At 33.5% G+C, this 26785-nt stretch overlaps 1 protein-coding gene across 1 annotated transcript in view; it reads left to right on the forward strand.

Moving 5' to 3' along the window:
* Nucleotides 1–26785, forward strand: part of LOC308621477 (sodium channel protein type 3 subunit alpha-like) — a 111367-nt gene that overhangs the window by 50518 nt on the left and 34064 nt on the right. The window contains 7 exon segments of the mRNA XM_081242072.1: nucleotides 6099–6389; nucleotides 12222–12569; nucleotides 13623–13755; nucleotides 15102–15340; nucleotides 22340–22513; nucleotides 23494–23850; nucleotides 25668–26138. Coding sequence (XP_081098198.1) covers nucleotides 6099–6389; nucleotides 12222–12569; nucleotides 13623–13755; nucleotides 15102–15340; nucleotides 22340–22513; nucleotides 23494–23850; nucleotides 25668–26138 — 2013 coding nt within the window.

Here is a 26785-nt window from a genome sequence, read left to right on the forward strand (position 1 = left end):
TTTAAAGAAAAAAACATAAATTGAAGGTGAAAGTCATGGGAAGACAAAGTGAAATCCGATTCATTTCAGTGAGAATTATAGATCCTCTAGGTCTTCACCAACATTTGGTATGATCAGTCTTATTAACCATTCTACTAGGCATTTCATTGATGTCTTTATTTTGCATTTTCTTAATTATTAAGGAATCTGAGTATCTTTTCATGTTTTTATTTTCTATCTGTATGGCTTCTATTGTAAAGTGGATATTCAAATATTATGCCCACTTTTTAGCTGGGTTGTTTGTTTTCTTATTATTGAGTTTGAGTAGTTTTAATATATAAATGAAATAAGTCCTTTAGTCCTTCAGGATATCTATGCTTTGCAAATATTTTCTCCCAGTCTGTAATTTAATTTGTCTTTCATTCTCCTAACTGTACTTTTCTGAGGTAAGAGTTTTTAACTTTGATGAAGTACAGTTTATCAAACTTTTTTTTTCTGTTTCTTTTGATCATGCTTTTGGTGTTGCGTCTAAGAAATTTCTCCAAATCAAAATCACAAATATTTTCTCCTAATTTTTCTTCTGAAATTTTTATAGTTTTATGTTTTATATTTAGGTCAATGACCCATTTTAAGTTAATTTTTGTGTAAGGTGGTGTGATTTATGTGTTGAGTTTTTTTTGCATATGGATATCTAATTATTCCAGCACCACTTGTTGAACGAAATATCTTTACTCCACTAAACAGCCATTGAACCTTTGTCAAAAATCAATTGTCCATATGTGAGTGAGTCCATTTCTGGATTCTATCATATTCAATTGATTTGTTTGCTTCTCCTTATACCAAAACTGCACTCTCTTAATCACTGTAGCTATTTAATAGCTACAGTCTTGAAATTTTTTCAAGACTGTTTTGACTATTCCAGGTCAAATATATTTTTAAAATGTATAGCTTCATATGAGTTTTAGAATCAGCTTGTCAATTCAGTATGGATAGTTTCTATTGCTATGTCTTCAAATTTATCATCTTTTCTCCTGCAACACTGGATTTGCCATTAATTCCATCCACTGTATTTTTCATCTCAGACATTATAGTTTTCACCTCTAAAAGCTTGATCTGCTTCTCTTTTATATCTCCCACATAGCTAACATTTTGAACATACACAATACAGTTATAATAACTGTTTAGAGTCCTAAAGTCCTTGTCTGCTAATTCTAACATCTGTGTCAGATCTTGGTCAATTTTCATAATTTATTCTTCATTTTTGGTTATATATTCCTGATTTTTTTTGCATTTCTGACAATCTTCAATTAAATTCCAGACATCTGAAACTTTACCTTTTGGGGTGCTAGATTCTCAGTCCTTGTTTGGGAGCATAGTTAAATTACTTATAAACAGTTTGATCCTTTCCATCTTCAAACTTTTGAAGATCTGTTAGGTAGAACTTAGAATTTTATCTAAGGCTAATTATTCCCTACTACTAAGTGAAAATCCTTCTGAAAATTCTACCCAATGGCCCATTCATATAGTGTCTTCAAAACCATTGTTACATGTATTTAGTCTGTTTTAGTGGTTGTTTCAGAGGAAGAGCAAATCTGAGCTGTTACTATATCTTGATTAGAAGCAGAAGTCCAAATAACTTTTGTGTATAGTGATTTTTTTCAGATGGATGTTTCCAAATATATGAAGCATTATTCGAACGTCAATAAATCCTTGGTATCTTCGTCTTACCATTGGGTACAGAGCAGTATCATGGTTATAGTTTATTGATTTTATAAGAAAAGCCATAAACAAATTTGGTGATACTTGAAAATCTTATAAAGTTTACATAATGCTTGCCATAAATTTCTATATTTCAAGTATCTAAGAGTTTATTCCAGATCACTACAAATAAAACACATTTGTAAGATAATGAAATAAGACAGCTATTTGCAGGGCAAAGAATTTCTTCATTTCAAAGCTTAAATAAATGTTATAGGAAATAATATACATGTATACATATAGATAGATAGATAATGCATAGTTGTATTTTAAAGCATTGGATTATTCTATTATCATGTATAAAATCAGACAAAGCGATGTGCTTGAGAATACTAAACATACAGTACAGGGGTAAGAATGTACTCTGAAATTCAGCCACTTTAGGGAAAATATGGCACCAATTAAAAGAGTATAATCTTTTAAATTTAGCAGTAAAAGTGCACTATGTCTAACAGAAGTTTACAGAACTTAATTATCTCTATCCTAATTAGGTCAGCTAAAAAAATGTCAGTTCTTTTCACTTAAAAGTCAGTTATTGGATTACAGTGATCAAATCATGATTTGACTCAGCTTTAGCTTCATACATAAAAAAAATTTAAACTGATTCCAGGGTATCTCATCCCAGTGTTTTAATATTGACTGGGATGGCACAGGACTAAGTTAATTTTACTTCCTTATTGACAATGCAGTTGACAATGACCAATAAATAGCCAGTGTTGAAGGAGAGGAGGGAGTGGAGGCAGGTGGGGGGGGGGGGGCTTAGTCCACCCATGAGATCGCTGGTGCTCCAGTGTAATGTGAGTCTTGCTAACTACCTTTGACTCTTCAAAAGCTACTATATGCTAATGACTTCATGAAGCCTAGAATCATTTCCATATTTATTTAATAACTGTTGAAGGACCTCCTAGTGCTAGTCATTGTTTAGACGTGAAAAAAAATTTCGTATTCAGCTCAGTGGATTCACAAACCAAGTACAACTTTAAAAGACAGAGAGAGAAAAGCCAACAAAGAAAGAAGTGTTTTGTCTTATATCGTCATAATTGTGTTTGGCATTTAATTTGTGATCTTTAAATGTCTAATGGTGCTCAACATAGCATATTCCATAGCAGTATATATTGGTCTGATAGGAAAAATTTAGGAGTAAGCTTTGGGACAAAATTAGAAATAGTGGCATTTAAGAGATCCAATATAATTAGGGGTAGAATTGTAATAAGTATAGTTAATGTCTCGTAGTTTTAAAATGGGATTTTAAAACTGGACCTTATGTTTACAGTGAAGTATAATCACACATAGTCATGTGGTTTCATTTTTTAAGGACACACAGATACAGTAAGTTATAGAGCCTACTTTGAATCACACAGAAATAATATAAGAAAAAGCAAATGTTATTCCCTGTGGAAATATTAGCACATATTTGTTATTTGTTACAAGAGGAATTCAGCAAGCCAGTTGTGAAAGTAACCCTATTAGTCTAAATAAACAGGACATTGGCCATGTCACAGAGCTGGGTATAAACAGGTACACAGACATGGGAGGTGACAGGAAACATCTGCCTTTGAAAAGGAATTGGCAAATCCCTGGAAGTGGAACAAGTGACAAATTTGAGTTAATGAGTGACACAGAAAATGTGTTGTGTTGGGAGGTTACCATTGTTGCCTTACAAATCTGTTTGGTTTTGAGTTACTCCAACTGTTACCCACGATAGGTAGGGAAATCATGACTTATGCAAAACAAATTCCGGAAGTGATTTAAATGAACTGAGTTTCAGAATTATGGCAAGAGAATATTACCACCACTTCCACTTCCTTTGTTCCTGACGACAAACAAGCCAATAAATGATTTTTTCCTTTTTTTTTTTTTTAACCATTAAAAACATGAAATGTGGCATCCCCTTGATGCAAGGACTGGGAAAGCCATTTTTTTTTCCCCAAACTCACTGTAAACGACAGTAACTTTGGTTAAAATTTAAAAAGTCTTCTATGTAGGCAGAGCTTTGTCTTTTCAAATAGGGCAGGGTCCTAAGGGGAGTAAAGTGAGGACAGGGAATAGAAAGATCGGGAGGAAGAAGGGGCGAGAAGGAAGAGGAAAGAGAAATAGGAGAGACTATGTGTTGTGTGTTTCTGCCTATACAAAATAGAAAGGAGAATTGACTTTATTCGGATAAAAAGAAATATATATATATATATATTTTTTTCATTCTTTCAAGGAGTGGTGTATATCATGTATCTCCTATGTATCAAGTACTATGCAACTATATTTAACTTGCTACAGATTAGTACTTCATTTAACCACTTTATTTTACACATTTATATTAAACATTCATATTTATAAAGAGCCCTTAATATTTCTCATCTTTCATTACTGATGATATTAAAAGTGATACTGATGATCAAGAATTCAATAAAATAATCTGGTTATCTGATTTTATGCAATTCTATAAGTTCTGAATTAAAGTTTCATTTAAATGTTAGGCATTGTCCTATATCGAGTCTTAGATCAGGGTTTCCATGATGAATACAGTATTCAATATAAACATTTTATGTGTTTCTTAGCCTAACACACATATTTAGTACTATATGTAATGCTATAGTTCCCATCCCTGGGGTCATGTTAATCTCAGAGAATTTGTATCACAGCACCTTTATTTTTAAACCTTTTTTAAAATCTTTAGTTGAGATGAGATTCAGAAATGGAAGCTACTTAGGAAGGTTTGCTTCTCAAGAAGGAGGAAACATAAAGCACAACATGTTGTCAAAGCATTCAATATGAGTTTTATCTTCTTTTCTAAAACATGTTTCTATTATACAGACCATCCTGACACATAGTTTTTATGAGATCTTAAAAAGTCAAGTCTAAGTATGTCTTGTTCTTCCCCCACCCTCACTCAGTGTCTAAGACAACTTGACAGCACGATGTCTTTTTTCACCTTAATTCACCAAATATTTACTGAGTCTTTTTTTATGTCAGGAGACAGAAGAGGCAATGTGCACACACACACACACACACACACACAAAAATGACAGAATTCCTAACTAGCTTAGAGTCTAAGTGGAGAAGATAGAACAAAATGGTAGCTATATTAGACTTGTTTGTATTCAGTAATGACATATGTAAAGAGTTGAACCAATATTCTCATAATTTAATCATTTATGTTTATAAACAGGAATATACTTAATGAGAACTCAGCTTTGAGTTTCATATCTTCTCCAGTTTGGTTAGATCAATTCCCATCTAAAACTACTATTCATATAAATAAAAATACAAAACATCTGGCATGCCATGTTTCACCTCAGACCTGCTGTGTTTCTTTAGTAGGTACAGAAATTTAAAATGCTTAAGTATATTTAGTGATGAAATATGAAAAGAAAGTATTTGAAGAAGTACTCATAATCCCTTGAATGATTATTTCAGGTACTTACTGACTGATATGTTAATCATTTGTTATTATTTATAATAATAATAAATAATATATAAACATTTACAATTTAAAGCTAAAAGTGCTATCTAATAAATTAATCATGCTAAACTCTGAGATTAATATGACCCCAGGAATGGGAACAATAATACTGAATGTGATTCAAATAAAGGAAGAGGATGAACTAGCCAATACATTCCCACTACTCCCATCTAGAGGTAAAAGAGTAGACACTTTAAATGCTTTGAGTTCACAAAAAAAGAAAAGAAAAAGACTTTTGTCCTAGATTTAGAAGGAAAAAATACCACTAGGTTGTTCACAATCACAAGTGGGAGGAATAAACCTATGGATGGAATTGGAACAGTAATCAGACCAAGAACCACCACTTAGAGAACATTTGCTTTTAAAGTGTAGAAGATATTTTTAAGAGAGCAGTTGTTCCCTGAAATGAAGCTAATCTCAACAGAGTTTTTAAAAAAAGACTCTTCAGAAGATGTGCCAAACCAGACTTTTCTAGACTTAATGCATAAGCTAACATATTGCTTTATACTATTTAAAATTGTCATTATTAAGTAAACTCTCTTGTAGTAAAACACAATGAAATGACCAGAAGACATCATTTTCACATATAGTTAATAGTCTTTTTTTTTTTTTTTTTTTTTGCGGTACGCGGGCCTCCCACTGCCGTGGCCTCTCCCCTCGCGGAGCACAGGCTCCGGACGCGCAGGCCCAGCGGCCATGGCCCACGGGCCCAGCCGCTCCACGGCACGTGGGATCCTCCCAGACCGGGACACGAACCCGCGCCCCCTACATCGGCAGGCAGACTCCCAACCACCGTGCCACCAGGGAAGCCCCAGTTAATAGTCTTAAATAGCAACATTTGTATCACATTCAACTGTTTTCCAAAGTTGTATGTTCTAAATAATGCCTGGTTTTGTTTAAACAGGCAGTTGCAGCAGCAGCTGCTGCTTCAAGAGATTTCAGTGGAATAGGTGGGTTAGGAGAGCTCTTGGAAAGCTCTTCAGAAGCATCAAAATTAAGCTCTAAAAGTGCTAAGGAGTGGAGGAACCGAAGAAAGAAAAGAAGACAGAGGGAGCATCTTGAAGGAAACAACAAAGGAGCGGGAAACAGGTTTCCCAAATCTGTATCTGAGGACAGTGTCAAAAGAAGAAGCTTCCTTTTCTCCATGGATGGAAATCGACTGACCAGTGACAAGAAATTCTACTCCCCTCATCAGGTATGGTTTTCTACTAAGTGCTCCAGTTTGTTTTGTCATTGCTGTATTTTGGTATATTTTTTGTAATATCTGATTTAAATGAGGGATGGGGAACTAACATTTAATATGTTTATTTAAATTTATACCCTAAATTGTCTTTAAAAGGGACTTTTATTAAATCATTAATAACTTTTATTTTAAGGTAATCAGTTTTAAGCATTGCACTATTTTTAGACCATTTTCTTAATCAGCTTTTTTAGGAGGTAGGGGGAGTGAAAACTATCTATCAGACTTTTTTCTTCAGTGAGACAGCTTTGTAATCCCTTGTTTACCTTTTCCATTTTGAGACCTCAGATGAACCTACTTTTTTTGCATATGGGTTTCTGCCTTTATTATCTGAGGTTGTGATGCAAGATATGTATGAATTTTTCAAAGAAATATCTCTGGATTTTTGCTTTTATTTTTTTTTATAAATTTATTTATTTTATTTATTTATTTTTGTTTGCATTGGGTCTTTATTGCCGCGCGCGGGCTTTCTCTTGTTGCGGCGAGCGAGGGCTACTCTTCATTATGGCGCGTGGGCTTCTCATTGCAGTGGCTTCTCTTGTTGAGGAGCTCGGGCTCTAGGCACATGGGCTTTAGTAGTTGTGGCATGCGGGCTCAGTAGTTGTGGTGCACGGGCTTAGTTGCTCCACAGCATGTGGGATCTTCCTGGACCAGGGCTAGAACCTGTGTCCCCTGCATTGGCAGGCAGACTCCCACCACTGTGCCACCAGGGAAGCCCTGCTTTCATCTTTTGATATGAGAACTGGACTGTCATGAGCTTCCATTATGCTGATATGGTGTCATGCCTTGATACATCAGAATGAAGTTATGACCTAAATGCTCTTGAAGAGAACTAAATTAAAGACAGTCTGTTTTCGCTCTGATTTAATGCCAAGTACCCAATTCTTCAGCATATTTTCAAGTCAAAGAGGGAAAATAGTTTCAATTCTTTGTTTATAAGTTTTATCAGTTGCATAATGAAGAGTAAATAGTTATGAAATCTGTGATAAGTACAATTATGGCTTTAACCCTATCTGGTTCCATTAGAATTTCATGGGCTATGAATTATTAACTCTTCTAATTATATTAATCTGGGTCAGAATTATGTCTTAAAGATAATGCTTTGAGAGACACGCTATATAGTTAAGTTAAATCAAAAAACTGTACATTATCCAAGGGGTCTTATAAAGAACAAATATTTTTGTAAAAATGGAGTGATAAGCGCAAAATTCAGTATAGTGTTTAGCTCTTGGCTTAGGAAAATGCATATGCTAGTTAACAATGGGTATTTATTTTATAGTTTATATTGAATATGTAAGAATTTTTAAAAGAAATAAACTCTATATTAATAACTTATAACTTGAATTCTCATATTAGGACAAAATATATATGCACACACAAAAATTTATAAGACAAAAACCATTTCCCTACAGATAATGCCAGTATCAAGAGATCCAACTATTATCTTGCATAGTACAAATATAAAGTATGGTATTACATGAGCATAATACATTTGGGATTAACTTGAAGCTCAATAGGCCAAGTTAATTTCTCAGATTAGATTTTTTGGCTTAAACTTCACTCCTGATATTTTAGCATTATTAAGACTATTAGGAGTCATTAAGATTAGGAATATTTGACATTATAGCATAATGATTGAAGGCTTATGTTCATATCTCCACTACAAGTTAGTTCTGTGACCTTGTTCGAGTCACTTGTACTTTGTAAAATTTCTGTAAAATGGGGTAATAATGTCTACCTTAAAGAGCTGTGGGTTCTTAAAGAGTTCTATATATTAAGCAATATATAGAAACCCTATGTGACAAATAGTAGAGCTCTTATTAAGTTAAAATGGGTCATTGAATTACAAATTAGGGAAACTAAAAATTTTTGAGTAGTTTCAGTTATCACAAATGTATACACATAGTAGTAATAATTACATGAACATATTTAGGTGTTTTGAAAATAGCACTATTTCCATCATTGTTTCATCATATAATGCTCAAATAAAAGCTTGTGGATTAGTTCACTCAGCCAAAAGCTTGTGGATCAGTTCACTCAGCCAATCCACATTGATCACCTACTATGTGGAAGAAATAATTCTAGAAAAAAACTCAATGAACAAAACAATATAATTCACTGACCTCACGGAACTTTATACTAAAGGAAGAGATAGACAATAAACAAGATAAGTAAGTTATAGACTATGTCAGAAAGTGATAAGTGCTATGGAAAAAAAAATAAAGCGGGAAAAGGGGATTAGGAACACTAACCGGTGGTTAAAAAAAAAAGAATTTAAATAGGGTGGGTTGGGAAGCCCTCACTGTAAAGGAGAAATCTCAGCAAAGATTTCGAGGAGGGAAGGGGAGAGGCTACCTCATCAAAGAGCATTTCAGGCTCACTGAAGAGCAAGTGTAAGGCCCTGATGTGGTAATATGCCTGGAATGTTCAAGAAGCAGCAGGAAGGCCTCTGTTGAGTGAACCACAGAGAGGGAACAGCAAAGGGAAGTTAGCTGAAAGCCAGAGTTTAAATACTAAAAACAGAATTGGCATATACATACGTTATATGTAGTTCATTTCATATTTGTAAATAGATAGTGACATACGTAGATAGGTAGGTAGATAGGGAGAGAGAGAAAGAGATGATAGGATGATAGATAGATAGATGAAATAGATAGATAGTAGATGTTGCAAAAGAAAAAGAAATAGCCTATTAGCATTGATAGTTACATATCCCAGTAAAGACAGGCAGAGAGCATCACCACAACTCACAAGCAAAAATATACCAGAAGCACTTTACAGTGTCTGGTTGTGTAAACAAACTCTCTAAAAGGTAAGAGAATCAGTGGAGGTAGTGGGGATAGGAAGCATAAGCTGGACATGGCATAATGTTCAACACAAATATATCTTCTAACAATGTTAAGGCCAAGAAGCCATAAATAATGGGTACCCTGTCCTCTACTAACATAAACTTTACATGTCATTTTATATTTATTATATTATTTTATTCTTAAATAGATAATACATGTTCCTAGACAGCATGAAAAAGTACTTAAAGGCATACAATGGAAAGTGAATCCCCCCAAAGATTTTATCTATGTTGTCTGGACATGAGGAGACTATTTTAAACCAGAAGCTTTATAGCTAGAACCAAGTGTAGTTGTTGGCTTATTGAAAACATCGATAAGCTACATATATTTAACTTGAAATGCTATTAAGTGAGTATTTCCAACAAATACTCACTTTACATGCTTCTATTAGAACATCTTCAAATTCCCTGCATCTTCCATTTTGACATCCCAGTCCACTTCAGGTTCAGTCCCTACATGCAGGATTGTGTCTTACACACCTAAATTCTTCTATTTTCCCTTTTGTTACTGAAAATTAAGAAAAAGAGTTTAGATTTACCTTCTTGGAACAAGGCAAAAAAAAAAAAAGATGCCTGGAATTTATATTTTGGCATGCCTGAGGCAAAGAAAGATGGCCTTTAGGTCCTTAAAGCATAAAAGCTTGTTTTCCATAGAGAAAGGGCTGCCACAGCTGTGGGTATTCCCTCCACTCTGCTGCATCTTCTAGTGTGTTATTTTTGGTTTATTTTCTCTCAATACTATTTTTGCTATCTTCTTTTCTCAGTCTCCGTTGCCTTGAAAGCTGTGCTCACAACCATTATTATACTTTCCGAAGAGTAAATAGAAGTTTCAAATAAACCCAAGGATCTGGAACGCCTTTGAAAACACCCTGACATAAAAACATGCAAATTAAAGGCATGTACCAGATACGTTATGGATGTACACACATACCACATACACCCAACCACTACTGTGTATACAGATTTTCAGTTTCCAAAGACAGTATTCTAACACAGGTATATTAAGATGATTGTATTGAACCATCCTAGGAATTAGTGTAAAACAATGTTGGTATTCCTCTGAGTGTAGGGTGAGGTCCACCTGCGTTAGAACCACCTAGAATGTATGTTGAATACTCAGATTCCAGACTCCTACTCCCTGCTTACTGAATCCCAATTCTAAAAAGTTGGGACCTAAAAATACACACTAAGGTTTCAAATATGAGTCTGAACATATAAATATTATATTGATAATTTAAATTGAGTCTGAAGAGATTAAAAACATTACCATTCCTTATTACTGAGGGCTGAATTAATGTCTTCACAATGTCTAATTTCTTGATCACTTTGATGACTGGAAAATCAGTCTAACTACCGTCTGACATTGGGTAAACAAACCTGCTGCATGAACTGAGTATCACATACACACAGTCTCAGGCTGGATAAGCTGGGCAGTCAATAATTCCTGTGAATGTTTCTAACCAAATCCAAAGCAATAGCACATTTCTCAATGAATAGTATCTTTCCAGAACATCACTGAGACAAACGGCAAAAAGATTATTCTAGTGCTTTGCAGGCAGGGAAAAGCCATAAAAATAAAACTAAAAATGGGGCTTAAGAAAATCAGCATAACCTAATTAGGCAGAGGGACCAAAAATAAATTTGAGGGAGTCTGCCTTTCTTACGTTTTTTTCCCACTAGAATTATTTTCTTTGGTTTTACACCGAAGCTTGGAGGAAGAAAGGGAAAGTCCAGGCATGTTTCCTGCCGGCATATGGATATGTATGCATATGTATGTGAATGTATGTATATATGTTACCCTGGCTATGCAGAGATAGAACAGGCCATGAGAAACCACTGGGGGTGGGAGGGAAATATTGGAAATGTCATTGTTAATGAGGAAGGTAGTAATCAAAGATTCTGCAGGAGAATAGAGATGTTTTTGAAAACTCACCAAGGCTAAAATAAACACAGAATTATTTGGTGCTGCTGATTTAAAGTCCATTGAAAAAGTGAAAGAAGGGGCTTCATGCTAAATCCTCATTTTCCAGTACCAGAAACTGTTTGCTTGATTTATTCACAAACAAAGATAATTTTTAAAGTTTCTGAATCATCCAGTTCCTTTTAATAAAATTAAATTGAGATTAGAAGGATAAGCTGTCTTCTACATCACCCTTATTGGTAAAGTCATGTATAAATGTCTTACATTTTTAAGGCAGTGTTAAATTTTAAGAATAGTAATTTATACAGCAATTTAGGTATTCTCTCTGTTGTGTTTGCTATGACATATATTCTCTCAAAACAGGTGAATCATTAGTAGCCATTTGGGAAACTGTTAGCAAATTTAGAAGACAGCATCATTGGTTAAGTTTTGTGACTTCTATGCCCATGTGGATAGAGACAAGCAAATCCAGAAAAAAAAAGAGTAATTTCCTTTTAGAACTCAAAATAAGAGAATGGAGAGATAATGGTTTTGTTTTAAAATCATTATCCAAAAGTAACATATTTGGTACAAATATTTTCAATTTAAGCCAACAGTCTCACTTGAACCATAACTTGTTTTCCAAGTTGTGTGCCCTTTCAGACCATAGCATTTAGGAGTGAAAGCCACCTACCAAAAAGAATCATTTGTCCTCTCCAGCATCAGGTTCTGCTCCTAGAACATTACAGTAACAAAATCCACCTCACAGTACTAGAGTGAAGATTAAATGAAGTGGTCATGCACTTAGTAGATTGCATATCAGAATTCTTAATCAGAAAAACTACTCTTTTATACTTAAATTTGCACTGTGGTCTTTAATAAAAATATCAAAACATATGTGTTCTCTGTAAACTTGATTACCTGTGTTTAAGAGCAAGACTATTCTAACCCAAAAGCAAATAGATTCTGTAATATTAAGACCTTTATTAAGTGGTTGTATCCTCCATCCCAATTCTTTTCTTCCTTGCTCTCTCCTCAGTCTCTATTAAGTATCCGTGGCTCCCTGTTTTCCCCACGACGCAATAGCAAAACAAGTATTTTCAGCTTCAGAGGTCGGGCAAAGGATATTGGTTCTGAAAATGACTTTGCTGATGATGAACACAGTACATTTGAAGACAGCGAGAGCAGGAGAGACTCACTGTTTGTGCCACACAGACACGGAGAGCGACGCAACAGTAACGTTAGTCAGGCCAGTATGTCATCCAGGATGGTGCCAGGGCTTCCAGCAAATGGGAAGATGCACAGCACTGTGGATTGCAATGGTGTGGTTTCCTTGGTGGGTGGACCGTCAGCTCTAACCTCACCTACTGGACAACTTCCACCAGAGGTGATAATAGATAATAAATTAGCTCTACTGACATTATACCTGGTCTACTGACAATTTAAAATAACCAAGGCCTGGGCATTTTAGCCTGTTACACCATCCTGCTTCCCCAAAATGAAAGTCCTTAAAAATAATATATGATTTACTGAATGGAAAACAATAGGATCTTTAGAACCAACTGAATTGTGTGGGACCATTAACTTTCAAATGCTTTAGGTTAAAAGAGCCCAGTTTTTAGAGACCAGGATGAAACTCGTATCTGCAAATTCAGTAGACCTACCAGCACAAAATAATGGGCGCTCTGACAACCAAATTGCTATTATAGATGTTTGTTGACCCAAAATTATATAATAATCTATTCATATTCTGGAAATTTCATATACTTAAAATTAAATATTGTAATGACCAATATATTTATAATGGGCACTTTTCATACAACTGTCAATATTACAGTGACTCTAAAATGTTTTGATGTCTATTAAATGACTCTAAAGTGTTTTGATTTCTTACAGGATGGCATATAGAAATAACTAAAGAAATCTCAGGAAAGCACACACATTTCATTGTACATCTGTGTTTGTGCATGGAAAAAAATTGGCCCATATATGTCAATATTTTCAATATAGCCTCAAAGATAATAATTCAGCCTTAACACTATATAATACTATTATTTGTTTTGGGGGAAGATTGATCTGATTATTAATCGTTGAGATAAGTTAAAATTCCTTGCATTTGAATGAAATGGAATAATATGTGACTTTGGCATGCTTATGAAAATTTTCCCTGAAAATTCCAACAGGTAAACTAAAATATTTCTGCAACATAATGGCCTTATATAATTGCATCCAACTAGTAAATTCTTGTTTTAACCCTTTAGGGTACCACCTGTGATTTTTTAAAGTATTTACAACTTAATAATAAATTTAGTATTTTACTATTACTTGAAAATTGTTACTTGGGAAAACTGCACGTAGCATGCCTTTCCAGAGAAATGCTACGTTGTGTTGTATTATTCATTGAAAAGGGTGGTTTGAACCAGCAGTGTTTGGTTTGCAGGGTACCACCACTGAAACAGAAGTCAGAAAGAGAAGGCTAAGTTCTTACCAGATTTCAATGGAGATGCTAGAGGATTCCTCCGGAAAACAAAGAGCCATGAGCATAGCCAGCATCCTGACTAACACAATGGAGGGTAAGAAGAAGGTCATGGGATAGTCAGCTTCCTATGATTATATACTTTATGGAACTATTATTTATTCCCATAGAATTACGAAAGTCAGTTACCCAAGATCAAAACTGTATAACAGACCTAAGTAGATAATATATGGAATACACTATTATCACATTGATTACAAAAACTAATATTGTCCTTATTTCTTTTTGATTCTGGTTCTCATCCGAAGAGTGATATTTCACCACTTGATACCTCATCAGTGAGGATTTATCCTTATGTTATATTATCCTTAAGCAATTAGAGTAAAAACTTGCCTTTTTAAGTTTTAGAAGCACAGGGAAACATCTCTTTCAAGCTTCAATCTGTTGTCCAGGCATGGAGGTAGTGATGGGGTGGGGAGGCATATGAATGAGTTGGAGGAATCAAAACCTGTGCTCCACTTCGACAGGGACCCTAAAAAAAGATTTTTTCCTCCATCTTCCACATACACAGAAGCCATTACGTTCCTCCAATGAACAGCTGACACAAATATTTGTTGATTTTGATACACAGGAATGGGCAGCAACTATTACGTCCTTGTTCATTCATTAAGTCCCCATTTCTTCAAGTTTGGAGGAATATTATATTAGTACTTCAATTTTATAAATCATTTATAAGTCATATTTAATATGAATTCTTTAGAAAACTTCAATTACATTTTGTACCTTATCCCATTGGTGTACTGGATATACAAATGGGCATATAATAATTATAATAGGTTTCACCTGTTAAATTACTAGTGCCTTTTTAATATATTAAGCTAAAATTCTGAAAAATATGAGTAACTATGAATAACAGAACTAGATTTGGGTCTAAATCTATATTAAAAAGAAGGACATACTACATTCTCAGTGTGTGGAAGATCAATGCTGATGTGGAGACAGAGAGAGGAAAGAATGGGTCACACACATTAATAAGGATCACAGCTTTAGACAGTATTCTTAAAAAGGTCTTTCAAAAGAAACAATAATTGTTTGATATATTAATAATTCTATAAAGCTTACTTTAAAATTCTGTTTTGATAAAGAAAATATAGCAATTTAATGACCCATTACCTATTTAATAGGTAATTAAGTTAGTTTGAGGCAAAATATTAAATTCAAAGTATTTATTTTCTGTTTAATTAAAGAAGAAAGTCTATTTACTTGACATTTTTATGAATATATTGTGAAAATATTTAATGGGATTGTCTTCTCAAGTCTGTTATACTAATATGAACTTCCAACCCCAAGTAGAAGCATCAATTTTATCAAATAATGTATAATCTACAACAATAATTTGTTTTTATTGTTATTTACTACTCTTACTCTTTATTGTTCCTCCAGAGCTTGAAGAATCTAGGCAGAAATGTCCACCATGCTGGTATAGATTTGCCAATGTGTTCTTGATCTGGGACTGCTGTGATCCATGGTTAAAAGTAAAGCATCTTGTGAATTTAATTGTTATGGATCCATTTGTTGATCTTGCCATCACTATTTGCATTGTCTTAAATACCCTCTTCATGGCCATGGAGCACTACCCAATGACTGGTCAATTCAGTAGTGTGTTGACTGTAGGAAACCTGGTGAGTTCATTTGATGTTTACTTATTTACTTTGTCAGGGATGGGGCAGATAGACCAAAGAAGAAATCCATTTGTGCTGTGTGAAACCCCCAAATTATACCCTCTTTCTTCATAGGAAGAAATATCTAAAGGAATATTGAAGGTATTCTCAGTGATAAGGTCTAGAATTCTGGTATAAGTGCTGACTATTGAGACCAACATCTGTGCTGACTGATCATGGTGTCTTACCCTTTGTAAACTTGTTAAAATCTTTACTGTCATTCTTGCTGGAAATATAGGCCCAGAGAAACAATGACATCTAATTCTGGCTTCACAAGCATGCAGTTTTAGCACACATAGTTTCTGAAGAAATCATGTTCTTTGAAGGGAGTACATAAGGATTGATTTCTGTGCAAAAGAAGGCATAGTTGTTTCAAATTGAACTTCTTAATAAAATGCTTCAGTAGAATTCACAGAAGAGAAGAAATAGTTGATAAAAATGCATTTGTAATTTAGCCACATTTTTGGTTCAAGTTACCTGGGCAGACATCTGTGTATGTGTATGCTGACTTGTAAATTTCCTCCTAAATGTATATGAAGAATCTGAAATGGATGAACAAGTAAGAAAAGAATTTACATACTTTATTAATCAAGACCTTCTTTTTTGGCACAAGACAGAAACAGAACTCAAACTAGCTTAAGAGGAAAGTAAAAAGACTGACTCATGGAATGGAAAGAAAAAGGTGAACTACCAAACCATATGAAGGGTAATTTTGCAATTGGGCTTCAGGATGGGCTTCAGGATATCCTTTAACCAAGGGACTGGATATAGCCCAAACATTCATTGCATCTTTTCTCTGTAGGTCAGGAACATGATCAGCCATAGCTCATTGGTTTTACATCTTGTAACCTCTGCACTGGAAAAAGACTGGATCTCTTTTTCAGTTCCAGCTCAGACTCTCGTGATAGGACTCTATTCGGCATAACCTGGGTCAGATGCTCACCTGTGGTTTCATCAACATTGGCGAGGGTGGAGTCATGTGAAAATGGCAGTCCTTAGGAATTACACAGGTGGAGGAACTATTCCCAACAGAAAGAAGAAAGCGAATACTGGGCAGACAGTTGCATAAATGTCTACTCCAATAAGAGAACTCAACTTCACTGCATTATAGAACACCCATCAGATTCTTGACACTTTCTTCATCTTTGACACCTGTGATACTGATTTTTTTGCCCAATTTATCCTTCATCGGAAGGAGATGATTTCTCCTTCATCTTTCCAATCACTCTATCTCTGCATCCTTGTCTGGACTTCTCTTCTTTTGCCTATTAAGGCTATGTTTTTCACTCAATATTACTATGTACTCAACAACTCTAGGTGTTATCTACAATTATGGTGTAAGTTGTGTTCCATTCCTGTATTTCCAACAGTTATGGATCACTGCTCCAGGATAACTTTACACACAGTATGTGACATCTGAAATATCATCTTTCTCACAATTTACTGAAAGCCCTAAAAATCTCAATTTAGTCTTGTATTACCTCTAGTAGTAGCCTTCCAACTTCAAAGAGCCTTCCAGCTTCAAAGATAGCCATTTGACTTACTTTCTCTTTATTTCTTATTTATTTCTTATATATTCTTACATACAATTTTATATGAAGACCCATTATTTCTTTTTTCCAGGTATCAACTTTTTTACTCCTATAACTACTATTAAAATCATATTTCTAGTACTCTGCACTCAGTATGCTTTCATCTTGCTAAAGTATCTATTGCCTATATTTGTGGTTCAACACTCTTACCTGGTTTTCAAAACTCCCTATCTGATTCCATCCTTCCTATACCAGCTTATTTTCCTTTGGTTCCTAACCAACCACCACCAGCCTTATCAGAACAGCCTTGTCACTATAACACACAAATGTTTATATGCTTACATATGGGATAGTATATCACTGTTCTCTACCTTCACATTTAAAGTATTCCAACTCAAATCACTTCATCTCAATTCTTCATATTCTTCAAGGTCCAACTGAAGCCTCATCTCCTCTAATATGATACTCAGCCCATATCAAACACACTTTTTCTTAATTCCTAATGCATTTGTGAATAGAACTTGGTTGAATATTAAACAAAATCCACTGTAAATTACTCCATGGCAGAGCTCACATCCCATTTTTCTTTTGTATCTTGCAGAATGTTTAAACACATGGTTGTAGCTCGATAAATAACCAACTGGTTGTTTCCTACCCAAAAAGGCATCATGCATCTTTTCATAAAAGAACATGGGTTTGGAGTCAGGTGGAACTGGGTTTGACCTTACTAATAATGAAGCATCTGGACAAGTTTGATAAAAAATATGTGTCTTTGTTTTCTATTATTGAAATGGATATAATAATACTCATCTCCCAGAGTTGTTGTGAAGATCTAATGAGATAATGTGAAAACACGCAGCACTGTGCCTGGCATCTAGCACGTGCTCAATAAACAATTTCCTTCCTCTTCTGTATGCTATTAACCTTTCTTTGAAATACTGACGGAAAATAGTTCTGCTCTAGCTGCTGTATTTTTCCCAGGATGTTAGACAGTTAGGGAAGTTGAACAGTTAGGGAAAATTTTGGAAATTTGTCAGAGTGAAGCAGGAAACTGAGGTTTTATAGAATTTCAATGTTGAAGCAACTGAGTATGGAGCGACAGGATAAGAGACATTGGATTATAGGACAATCAAATGGAAAAGCACTAGACTAAAGCACTAAATCTGGGTCCAAATCCAGTTGTCCATGCTAAATATCTGGGTGGTCTTTAAAAAGTCACAAGTATTTCCTTCTCATGAGCACAGTGTGTTGGACTAAATGTCCCTCATTCTAAAATCTGTAACTTTGAGTAGTGATGGAGATAATGAAGTAGGGAAGTGGGGTTCTACCACTCGTTGACTGTTTGTGGTAGAACCATTCATAAGCTGAGCTTAGTGTTGGGAAAACGAGACTCTTGAAGACAGAGAGTGTAGACGACAAAGAACAGAATTAACTATTCCTAACCTTAGGAATAAGAGAATGTGTAAACTGACTGTTACTATTGGCTAAAAGCTCATTATGAGTAGTAGTAATAATGTTGTATATCTGTAAAGTATTTCATAGTTTCGCGTATCTTATTTTATATCCATAATAAGCTTTAAAATAAATATTTATATAAGAAAAATTATATATATATATATATAATATATATACACAGAGAAAAAGAGAGAATATATTCCTTATAGCATGGGTACTTAGCTGAATTTGGATTTATATTATACTCCATGGATGGATGTTACATTGCCTATTTTGTGGGGAGTTTACAGTTTGCTCATTAAAATAAATTTAAAATTTCTATGGACTAGTTTATTACTATTCAAATGATTGCATATTGCCTTATAAATAAGGACATCGAGTTTTTTGGTTGAATTGATAACAAAAGAATGTTCCATAAAAGAGTTGTGGAACTTCCAGTCTTTACTTAGATCAATGTGCCTTTTTGTTTCCTCTTTCTGGAGCATATAAAAATTACATCACTTCCTGTTGATTGGACTGATCAAATTTGAGTATCAAGAGACCTCAAATCTCTATTGAGTTTCTCTAAGATGCTCTGTTTTGCTTTCATTTTTAAATTTTGTTTTAACCATTATAAAACCCACGCACTCATGTTAGGGATTCTATAAGCAAGGAATCTTCCATCAATCATAGTAGGTTAGATAACCTCTTCATCATACAAACATTTCCAACTAACCTGTAACTTTTTCTTCAGGGAATATCGATAGAGATCTGTAGCTCCTACACTAATTATCTTTCTTACTATAACTCTCCTAACCAGTGATTAGAGGTCCATGATATCCCTTTATTCTGCTAGACCTAGATGGGAACTTAGAAAATGGTACCTGTTCTAAAAATCTTACAGGCTATTTGCAAATAAAAGTCTAAAGAAACATAATGAGCAAAATTATTTTAATTAAATGGTGTGGTGTAGGATATGAATTCAAAATCTCAGGAAAGGAACATGATAACTTTTTGAAGGAAAAAAATGGCTCGTTTATTGAAAGGTAAAACCCATGGGAGCCAAATTCTAGACCTCACCTATGAAGCCTCTCGCATCAATGAAGAAGTGCTATTTGGCCATCTAACTCCTCTCCTAGTGTAATATAAAACTGCCTTCTCGTCTCTTTCTAACAACTACTAATAAAGCTCTTGTGTAACAATAATTGTGTGTACACTACAATTTGTAATAAAATTTGCTAAGCAATATAATACTGATAGAAATCCAAGAATATTAAACACAGACCTGATGAATCATCTCACTATCCTCATTTGACAGATGAGATAAAAGAAAATCATAAATGTTAAATGATGTCCCACCATTTTTCTTTAAATATATTTCAATTTCATCCTTCAAAAAAGAATCAACAACAACAAATATTTAAAGATACAAATCCAAAAGGCATGGGGATGATAAAACTAAAACCATTAAAACAAGAAGCTAATAATAGTAATGGAGCGAAAGGCAGCTACAGTTATATCAAATTCACTACAAAAGAGTGGAATGTCAGTCTGGACAAGAAGAGGTTCTGTGGAGCAAACTGATCAATATTCAAACCTGAGTCTTTAGAACTAACATTTCTATCTTTTTAATGTATGTATCGACAGAACTTTTCCTCTCTAAGTAAATACTCAGTAAGGAAACTTTTTTATCCCTGAACTGAGACCTTAAGCCCTAACATTTGATCATCCAAGCCCAGTGCCCCCCAAAACAAAATGCTTGAAATTTGTTTACTCTTGGTCCAGACTCCCAGGCTGATTCTCATCCCCATCTTTAGCACTTACACTTCTGCTGATTGTCTTGTGTCATCACGTACAATAGGTTAGAAACTTTTCACTGAATTTATCTCCTCATTAAAGAAGCTGGCTTAGGAAGCCTATAGATGTATTGTTCATAAGAAATTTATCAGCCTAAATGAATTAGGTTTATGCAATCTCAGTTTGTATATCCTAATTAGTACTGCATTTTCAAAGCCTAGTACAACGTCTAGTAAGTACTCAGCAATTTTTTATTAATGAATGAATGGCTACAGAAACATATAATCCAAAATTTCAAAAAACAAAAAGCTTCTTCAGAAGACAAGATATATTATAATTAGGCTAAGTCCAAACAATAAACATTCAGTATGTTTTTATTAATTGTCTTAGTCTTAAAAATTCTTCATGATAAAGAAATTCAAAGGCAGCAGAATGTATGTTTATAAACCATACATGGATTTATGTACATAACCATATACATATCCAGGGGTTGCAGTTCTCTGTGTTCTTAGCATTTTTTGATGGAGTTTTAAAATTTTATAAACATAAGCATCATGATCAATAGCCTCAGTTGACCTTTGCTAGAATGAGAAAGATTTTTTCAAAACTCTTAGTCACTGACAATGCTAAACTAGACTAAAATGTACATAAAACAATCCCAATGATTTTTAGGGCCTAAATTGAAAGCATTTAAAGAGATAAATAGCTATGGCATTAAACTGCAAATTGTAATTAAAATGTTATTTTTAAAGAGAATTTCATGCTGGGATTAAATTTTAGATGAAAGAATGTAAGTTTAAGGTATGGGTTTTTTAAATGCAGGACATCTTCTAGTCATTTCAGAAGAGCTGAAAAGTTCACCTTATGATTTTCTGTAGGAAGAGATATTTGTAGATCATTTACCTGGATTGTGTCTAACTCAATTTAACTAATATATTTCTATAATCAGGCTGTTTATTTCAAATAGTAGCTGCTCCTAAAACTTTATATAAGAAATAAAATTCATATAAATCAGAACTTATTTTACATTCACCAGGGAAAAAATACCCCAGGGTAAGTCCTTCTATAAATGAAAAAAATCACTTTTTAATGTGCATTCCAGCATATCTGGATTTTCATGTACTAAGCTTGCTTGAATTACATTTTACTTCTATTTGAGTGAATGAATGATGAACTGAAGTTAAGCTATCTTTTCTGGTATGGGTATTTCTCTTAGGTCTTTCTGTGATTGGGAAAATGAGATGTTAGCTGCAATTATACTTTGTAAGAGTAGAACAAGATTTCCTTTAATTAATATGATATTTTAGGAAACCAAATAATTTTGATACTGTTATTTTGACAAAGTTCCTTAAAGGTAAAGGCTGATTTACCTTGGTAAGTGGTAAGCTTGACTTTAGTCATAATATGCAGTTTTTACCTATAGTTAATTAATATAATTGCTTTAAAAGATTTTTCGCAAGAGTAATTTCATAGCTCTTCATGTCCTTGGGCGTCTAAGCCTGTGGTTTTGAATTAAAAAACAAAACCATTTTCAAATAGACATTCATCCAGCCACTCAAATAATTTATTAATCCTAATTTTGGGTGTATGCATACTGAGAATGTTCTCCTGATGCTTTCAATTAAATCTGCAGTTCCTTGCTCTACTTATCCATTTACCTTAATTCTGAGGCATAAATCCAGAAATAATTATTATAAAACATTTGTGGCAAACTCACTCTTATTTCAGGAATGTTTATAAAATTATAGAAATAAAGTGGTGTCCCTTAAAAAAAATAAAAATCAAGAACAAAATATGTTTTTTACCAATTTGAAGTAATTTTTGAGTGACTTCCAATAATACATAAATTGTTCTTATTGCAATACTTAAAAAAAATTGGCTGTGATTATGGTAGAAGCATAGGGTACCAAAAAAGGCAATAATTCAGTAGCTATTATTTATTATCAGATTTCAAATGTGGACAATGAAATGTTTTCAAATCAGCATTGTCTTGGAAATCTAGCAGATTCATTAACTAACACAAATCCACTTAAAATATTCCCCTGAAAAAATGCTAAACTTCTATATCCATTTGTCACATTTCTTCATTTTAAATTTTAGATATTCTTACTCATAACTGTTTAACCTTCTTTACAAATTCTTAGAGTGTCAAAACTTTTTCAATGCTTGTGAAGTACTGATCTCTATTTTACTTTAGGTCTTCACCGGGATCTTCACAGCAGAAATGGTCCTCAAGATCATTGCCATGGATCCATATTATTATTTCCAAGAGGGCTGGAATATCTTTGATGGAATTATTGTCAGCCTTAGTTTAATGGAGCTTGGCCTGGCAAATGTGGAGGGACTGTCTGTACTGAGATCGTTCAGACTGGTATCTGCATAGACTATGTTTATATTCTATCTTTCATTGGCAAAATACTTATTTCAAAAATGAATTAATGTGTATAGTTTTTAATAGTTTTTTACCTCAATGATATTTTAAACTTAAACCAGTATGTGTGATATTCTAAGAAAATATATAAATGTTCCCTTTAAAGCTGAGTGTGACTGTTTATCAAGAATGATGAAAAATGGTTGAAACACTTCATAATAATTAACTATGTAAGGCACATTTAAAAACACACATGTGCTTCTAAAATTATGTTTTAAATTCATTAAAAAAATTTTTTGCTTTAAAGTCTATAAAGAAATATAAATAAAAACTTTATACCCAATTAATCTTATCTTTTTATCAACCTTACTTATATTAGTGGTAACTACTTTAAAGGAATATGTGGGGAAATATTTGATCCCATTAGCACTTTAGACAACGGTATAACAAATTTTTTTGCATTTAGCAAAAAAAATTATTTAAAAATATGCAAAATTTTATTGGAAATTAAGTAAAATGTATTTTTCAAATTGAAAAGAAGCTTTTCCTTAAGTTTATCAAATTAGTTTTACTTTTATATTATAAATGTCCATTAAAAATATATAACTCATACTTTTAATATTTCTTTTTACTCTCTAAAATATAGTTGGAGGTGACATTAGCTTGCTAAATTCACAAATGTCTGTAATCAAAGTATTAATTTGTTTTCGTGGATATATCTGTTGATGAATCAGAAATGTTTTATCATTTCTGAAATATTTTCTCTCTCTTATATTTGCACTTAAATGATATTATGATTTGATTAACAATTCCAGTATTATTAACACTTTTTTCTGGATTTGAATTTTAGTATAGTTTGAGATTTTACATTCCTCAGAGGTGGGACTACAATATAGTATCATACTGATAAAATGATGTCTAACTAACTTTTTAAATTATATTGTGACTACTACTAAGAGTATATTTTCACTTGATTACAGCTTCGAGTTTTCAAGCTGGCAAAATCCTGGCCCACCCTGAATATGCTAATTAAGATCATTGGCAATTCAGTGGGGGCTCTAGGTAACCTCACCTTGGTGTTGGCCATCATTGTCTTCATTTTTGCTGTGGTCGGCATGCAGCTCTTTGGTAAGAGCTACAAAGAATGTGTCTGCAAGATATCTAGTGACTGTCAACTCCCACGCTGGCACATGAATGACTTCTTCCACTCCTTCCTGATTGTGTTCCGAGTGCTGTGTGGAGAGTGGATAGAGACCATGTGGGACTGCATGGAGGTTGCTGGCCAAACCATGTGCCTTATTGTTTTCATGTTGGTCATGGTCATTGGAAACCTGGTGGTACGTATGTATTACAAACGCTCATAATTAAGAACAAGATCAGACAGTGGCTAGGAAGGTGGCCTGATGCAGCAGACACATCTGGTTTTATCATCAACAACCTAGACTCAAATACCAGTACTAGCACTCTGAGCATGGGCAAGTTGTTTAACTTTTCTCAGCCTAGAATTCCCCGACTATGAAACTGGAATAACAAAACTGAAATCCTATAGTTTATGTGAGGATTACATGAGGTATACCCGTGACAGTCCAGGGACAAAAATATTAGTTTTTAGTTTTCCTTCTTCAAAAAAAATGTTTTTATCAAAACTAACTTTGTCCTAATATTATTTTTTATGGCCTGAATTATTTTTTATTCTATTATTTTGATGAGATAATGATTTCCAGTAACTCTAAACAAAAAAGACTATTGAAACTGTATTGAAACTGTTCTTTACACATACATAGTTCATATTGTTTGCTTACTCAGAGGCATAAGTTGCATATTACCAAATTTTGAAGACAAATTTCAACGAAATAGTGTATTATATTTTAGCTATGTATTATAATTATCCAAACAACTTGGAAGTATATTCTTCCCTGAATTTGCTTTATTAAAGGAAAATAAATTATTGTGGTTTAAGTTATGCACATGTATAAACACTGACCAGATTTAAAAGACTTATTTTAGCTCTGACTTAAAAGCACTAATATAGAAGCACAATTTGTATGTTTATGTGTTTTAATGCTTACATTTTTCAATCATGTGTGGTCAGAGTGTTTCTTTATGCTATCATACTGAACCTTTCCTTTGAGAAGTACATTTCAAATGAGACTGCTTAAAAGAATGTTTGTGGGATACCTGTGGACATGCAATTTTTTTCAGAATAGTAAATAAGGAAGCTCTAGATTCTGAACAAATCTGATATAAAAATAAGGCAACAAACTGGGGTTCTGGCTTAGCATGAGTCTTCCTACCATGCAACTTTTTTTGAAACTCAGTAACTACATTTCAAGCTAAAAATATTCCTATAAATAAATTTTCTTTTGCATCAATTATAATGAATTCTATTATTCATATTTTATCAGTTAATTGGTTAATATTTTTTCCCATGTATCCAAATGATACACTGAGAGATTTCTTCATATTTTCTGCAAAAAAAAAAAGGAAAAAGAAAAGTAATTTACATTATATGGGTCCAGCCTAAACCCTGGAATAATTTTAGACTTCTCTCCATCTGTTGAACTATTTGGACACATATATTTCAAAGTATACTGATGAGAAATGTGTTAAACCTTTTATAATTTGCCTTTAGTAATTTCTGCTGCTATAAAAGTTTGTGGTCATTGGACAATGGAATTTGTATTTCAAGTATGTTGTTTTAACACATATCCATCAGGCTATTAAATAAATAAATTCATTATTTACACACATGAAGCTAGACATTCCCTAGACAAACTGGTAAAATGCAGTAAAATGACTAAAATGAAAATATCTCTTTTTTTCTCATTGGCCAAAACCACAAAAATGGGATTTTTGTCTTTTCACTGGCAACCCTGAGTAGACACAATTTAAATCTTAGAACCTCCAGTTTCCTGTTGTCCTTCTCGATTTGAAAGGAAGGGTGCTTGTTTTACCATTTTGCCCTTAGAGCAGGTAGAAGATTTCAGGTTCTTTAAATGGTGTGTGATTAAGACAAGGTTTCTGAAATACAGTAAGTATTCAAGAAGCAGTTGTTGAATTAATTTTAGCAAAGATCTATGAGTTCCCTGTTTAAGCTATTATGTTTATGCATACTTCAATATTAATACAGCAAAATTTTCTTTTTTTCTTTTAGGTTCTGAACCTCTTTCTGGCCTTATTGTTGAGTTCATTTAGCTCAGACAATCTTGCTGCCACTGATGATGATAATGAAATGAATAATCTCCAGATTGCAGTAGGAAGGATGCAAAAGGGAATTGATTATGTGAAAAATAAGATACAGGAGTGTTTCCAAAAAACCTTTTTCAGAAAGCCAAAAGTTATAGAAATCCATGAAGGCAACAAAATAGACAGCTGTGTGTCCAATAATACTGGGATTGAAATAAGCAAAGAGCTTAATTATCTTAAGGATGGGAATGGAACCACCAGTGGTGTAGGTACTGGAAGCAGTGTTGAAAAATATGTAATCGAGGAAAATGACTATATGTCATTCATAAATAATCCCAGCCTCACTGTAACAGTGCCAATTGCTGTTGGAGAGTCTGACTTTGAAAACTTAAATACTGAAGAGTTCAGCAGTGAGTCAGAACTAGAAGAAAGCAAAGAGGTAAGAATGCTTTTAAAGTTTTTCTTGCCTTTCCTATAAAAACCATGCACCACAGTTACTTAGTGTTTTTATTGTGCTTATATGCATTATTAAAAAGTGTACCGAAAGCCATATATACAGTAATGTTGGAAAATTATGAGATATTCTTTTTTGAGAATTCCATCCATTGAAATTCCAACTTTCCACAGAAAATCATCATTCTGAATAATTAGTATATTCATCTTCTTGATAGTTTGAAAGTCTGATTAAAAAATGTGGCCTTCCAAAAAACAGATTTTATTTAATACATTCTATTCTACATTAGATTATGCTCTTTAGAAAAAATAACAATGAACCATATTTTATTGATCATTGTTAAAGTGTTATCTCCTTACTTTCTATAATATATTAAGTTTTGCTATGGTTATTTTTAATATGAAAGTTTTATGTAGTTTTTGTTCTCCTCTAAACCTTTTATTGCCTATGATAAGAGTATTATTCATTTATTAAAATTTTACACATATTAGGAAATTAAAAGTAGTACTGATTACATTTTGCCCAGTCAAGGATGAGCAAATCTATAAGGTCTTCCAGATTAACTTGGAAATAGTAAGAACTATTTAGAAAAACTCTACTTAAGGATTACAGTTAAACTGTAGACTGAAAAG

The sequence above is a fragment of the Mesoplodon bidens genome (assembly GCF_964165515.1).
Source record: "Mesoplodon bidens genome assembly, chromosome: 8".
NCBI classification, from domain to species: domain Eukaryota; kingdom Metazoa; phylum Chordata; class Mammalia; order Artiodactyla; family Ziphiidae; genus Mesoplodon; species Mesoplodon bidens.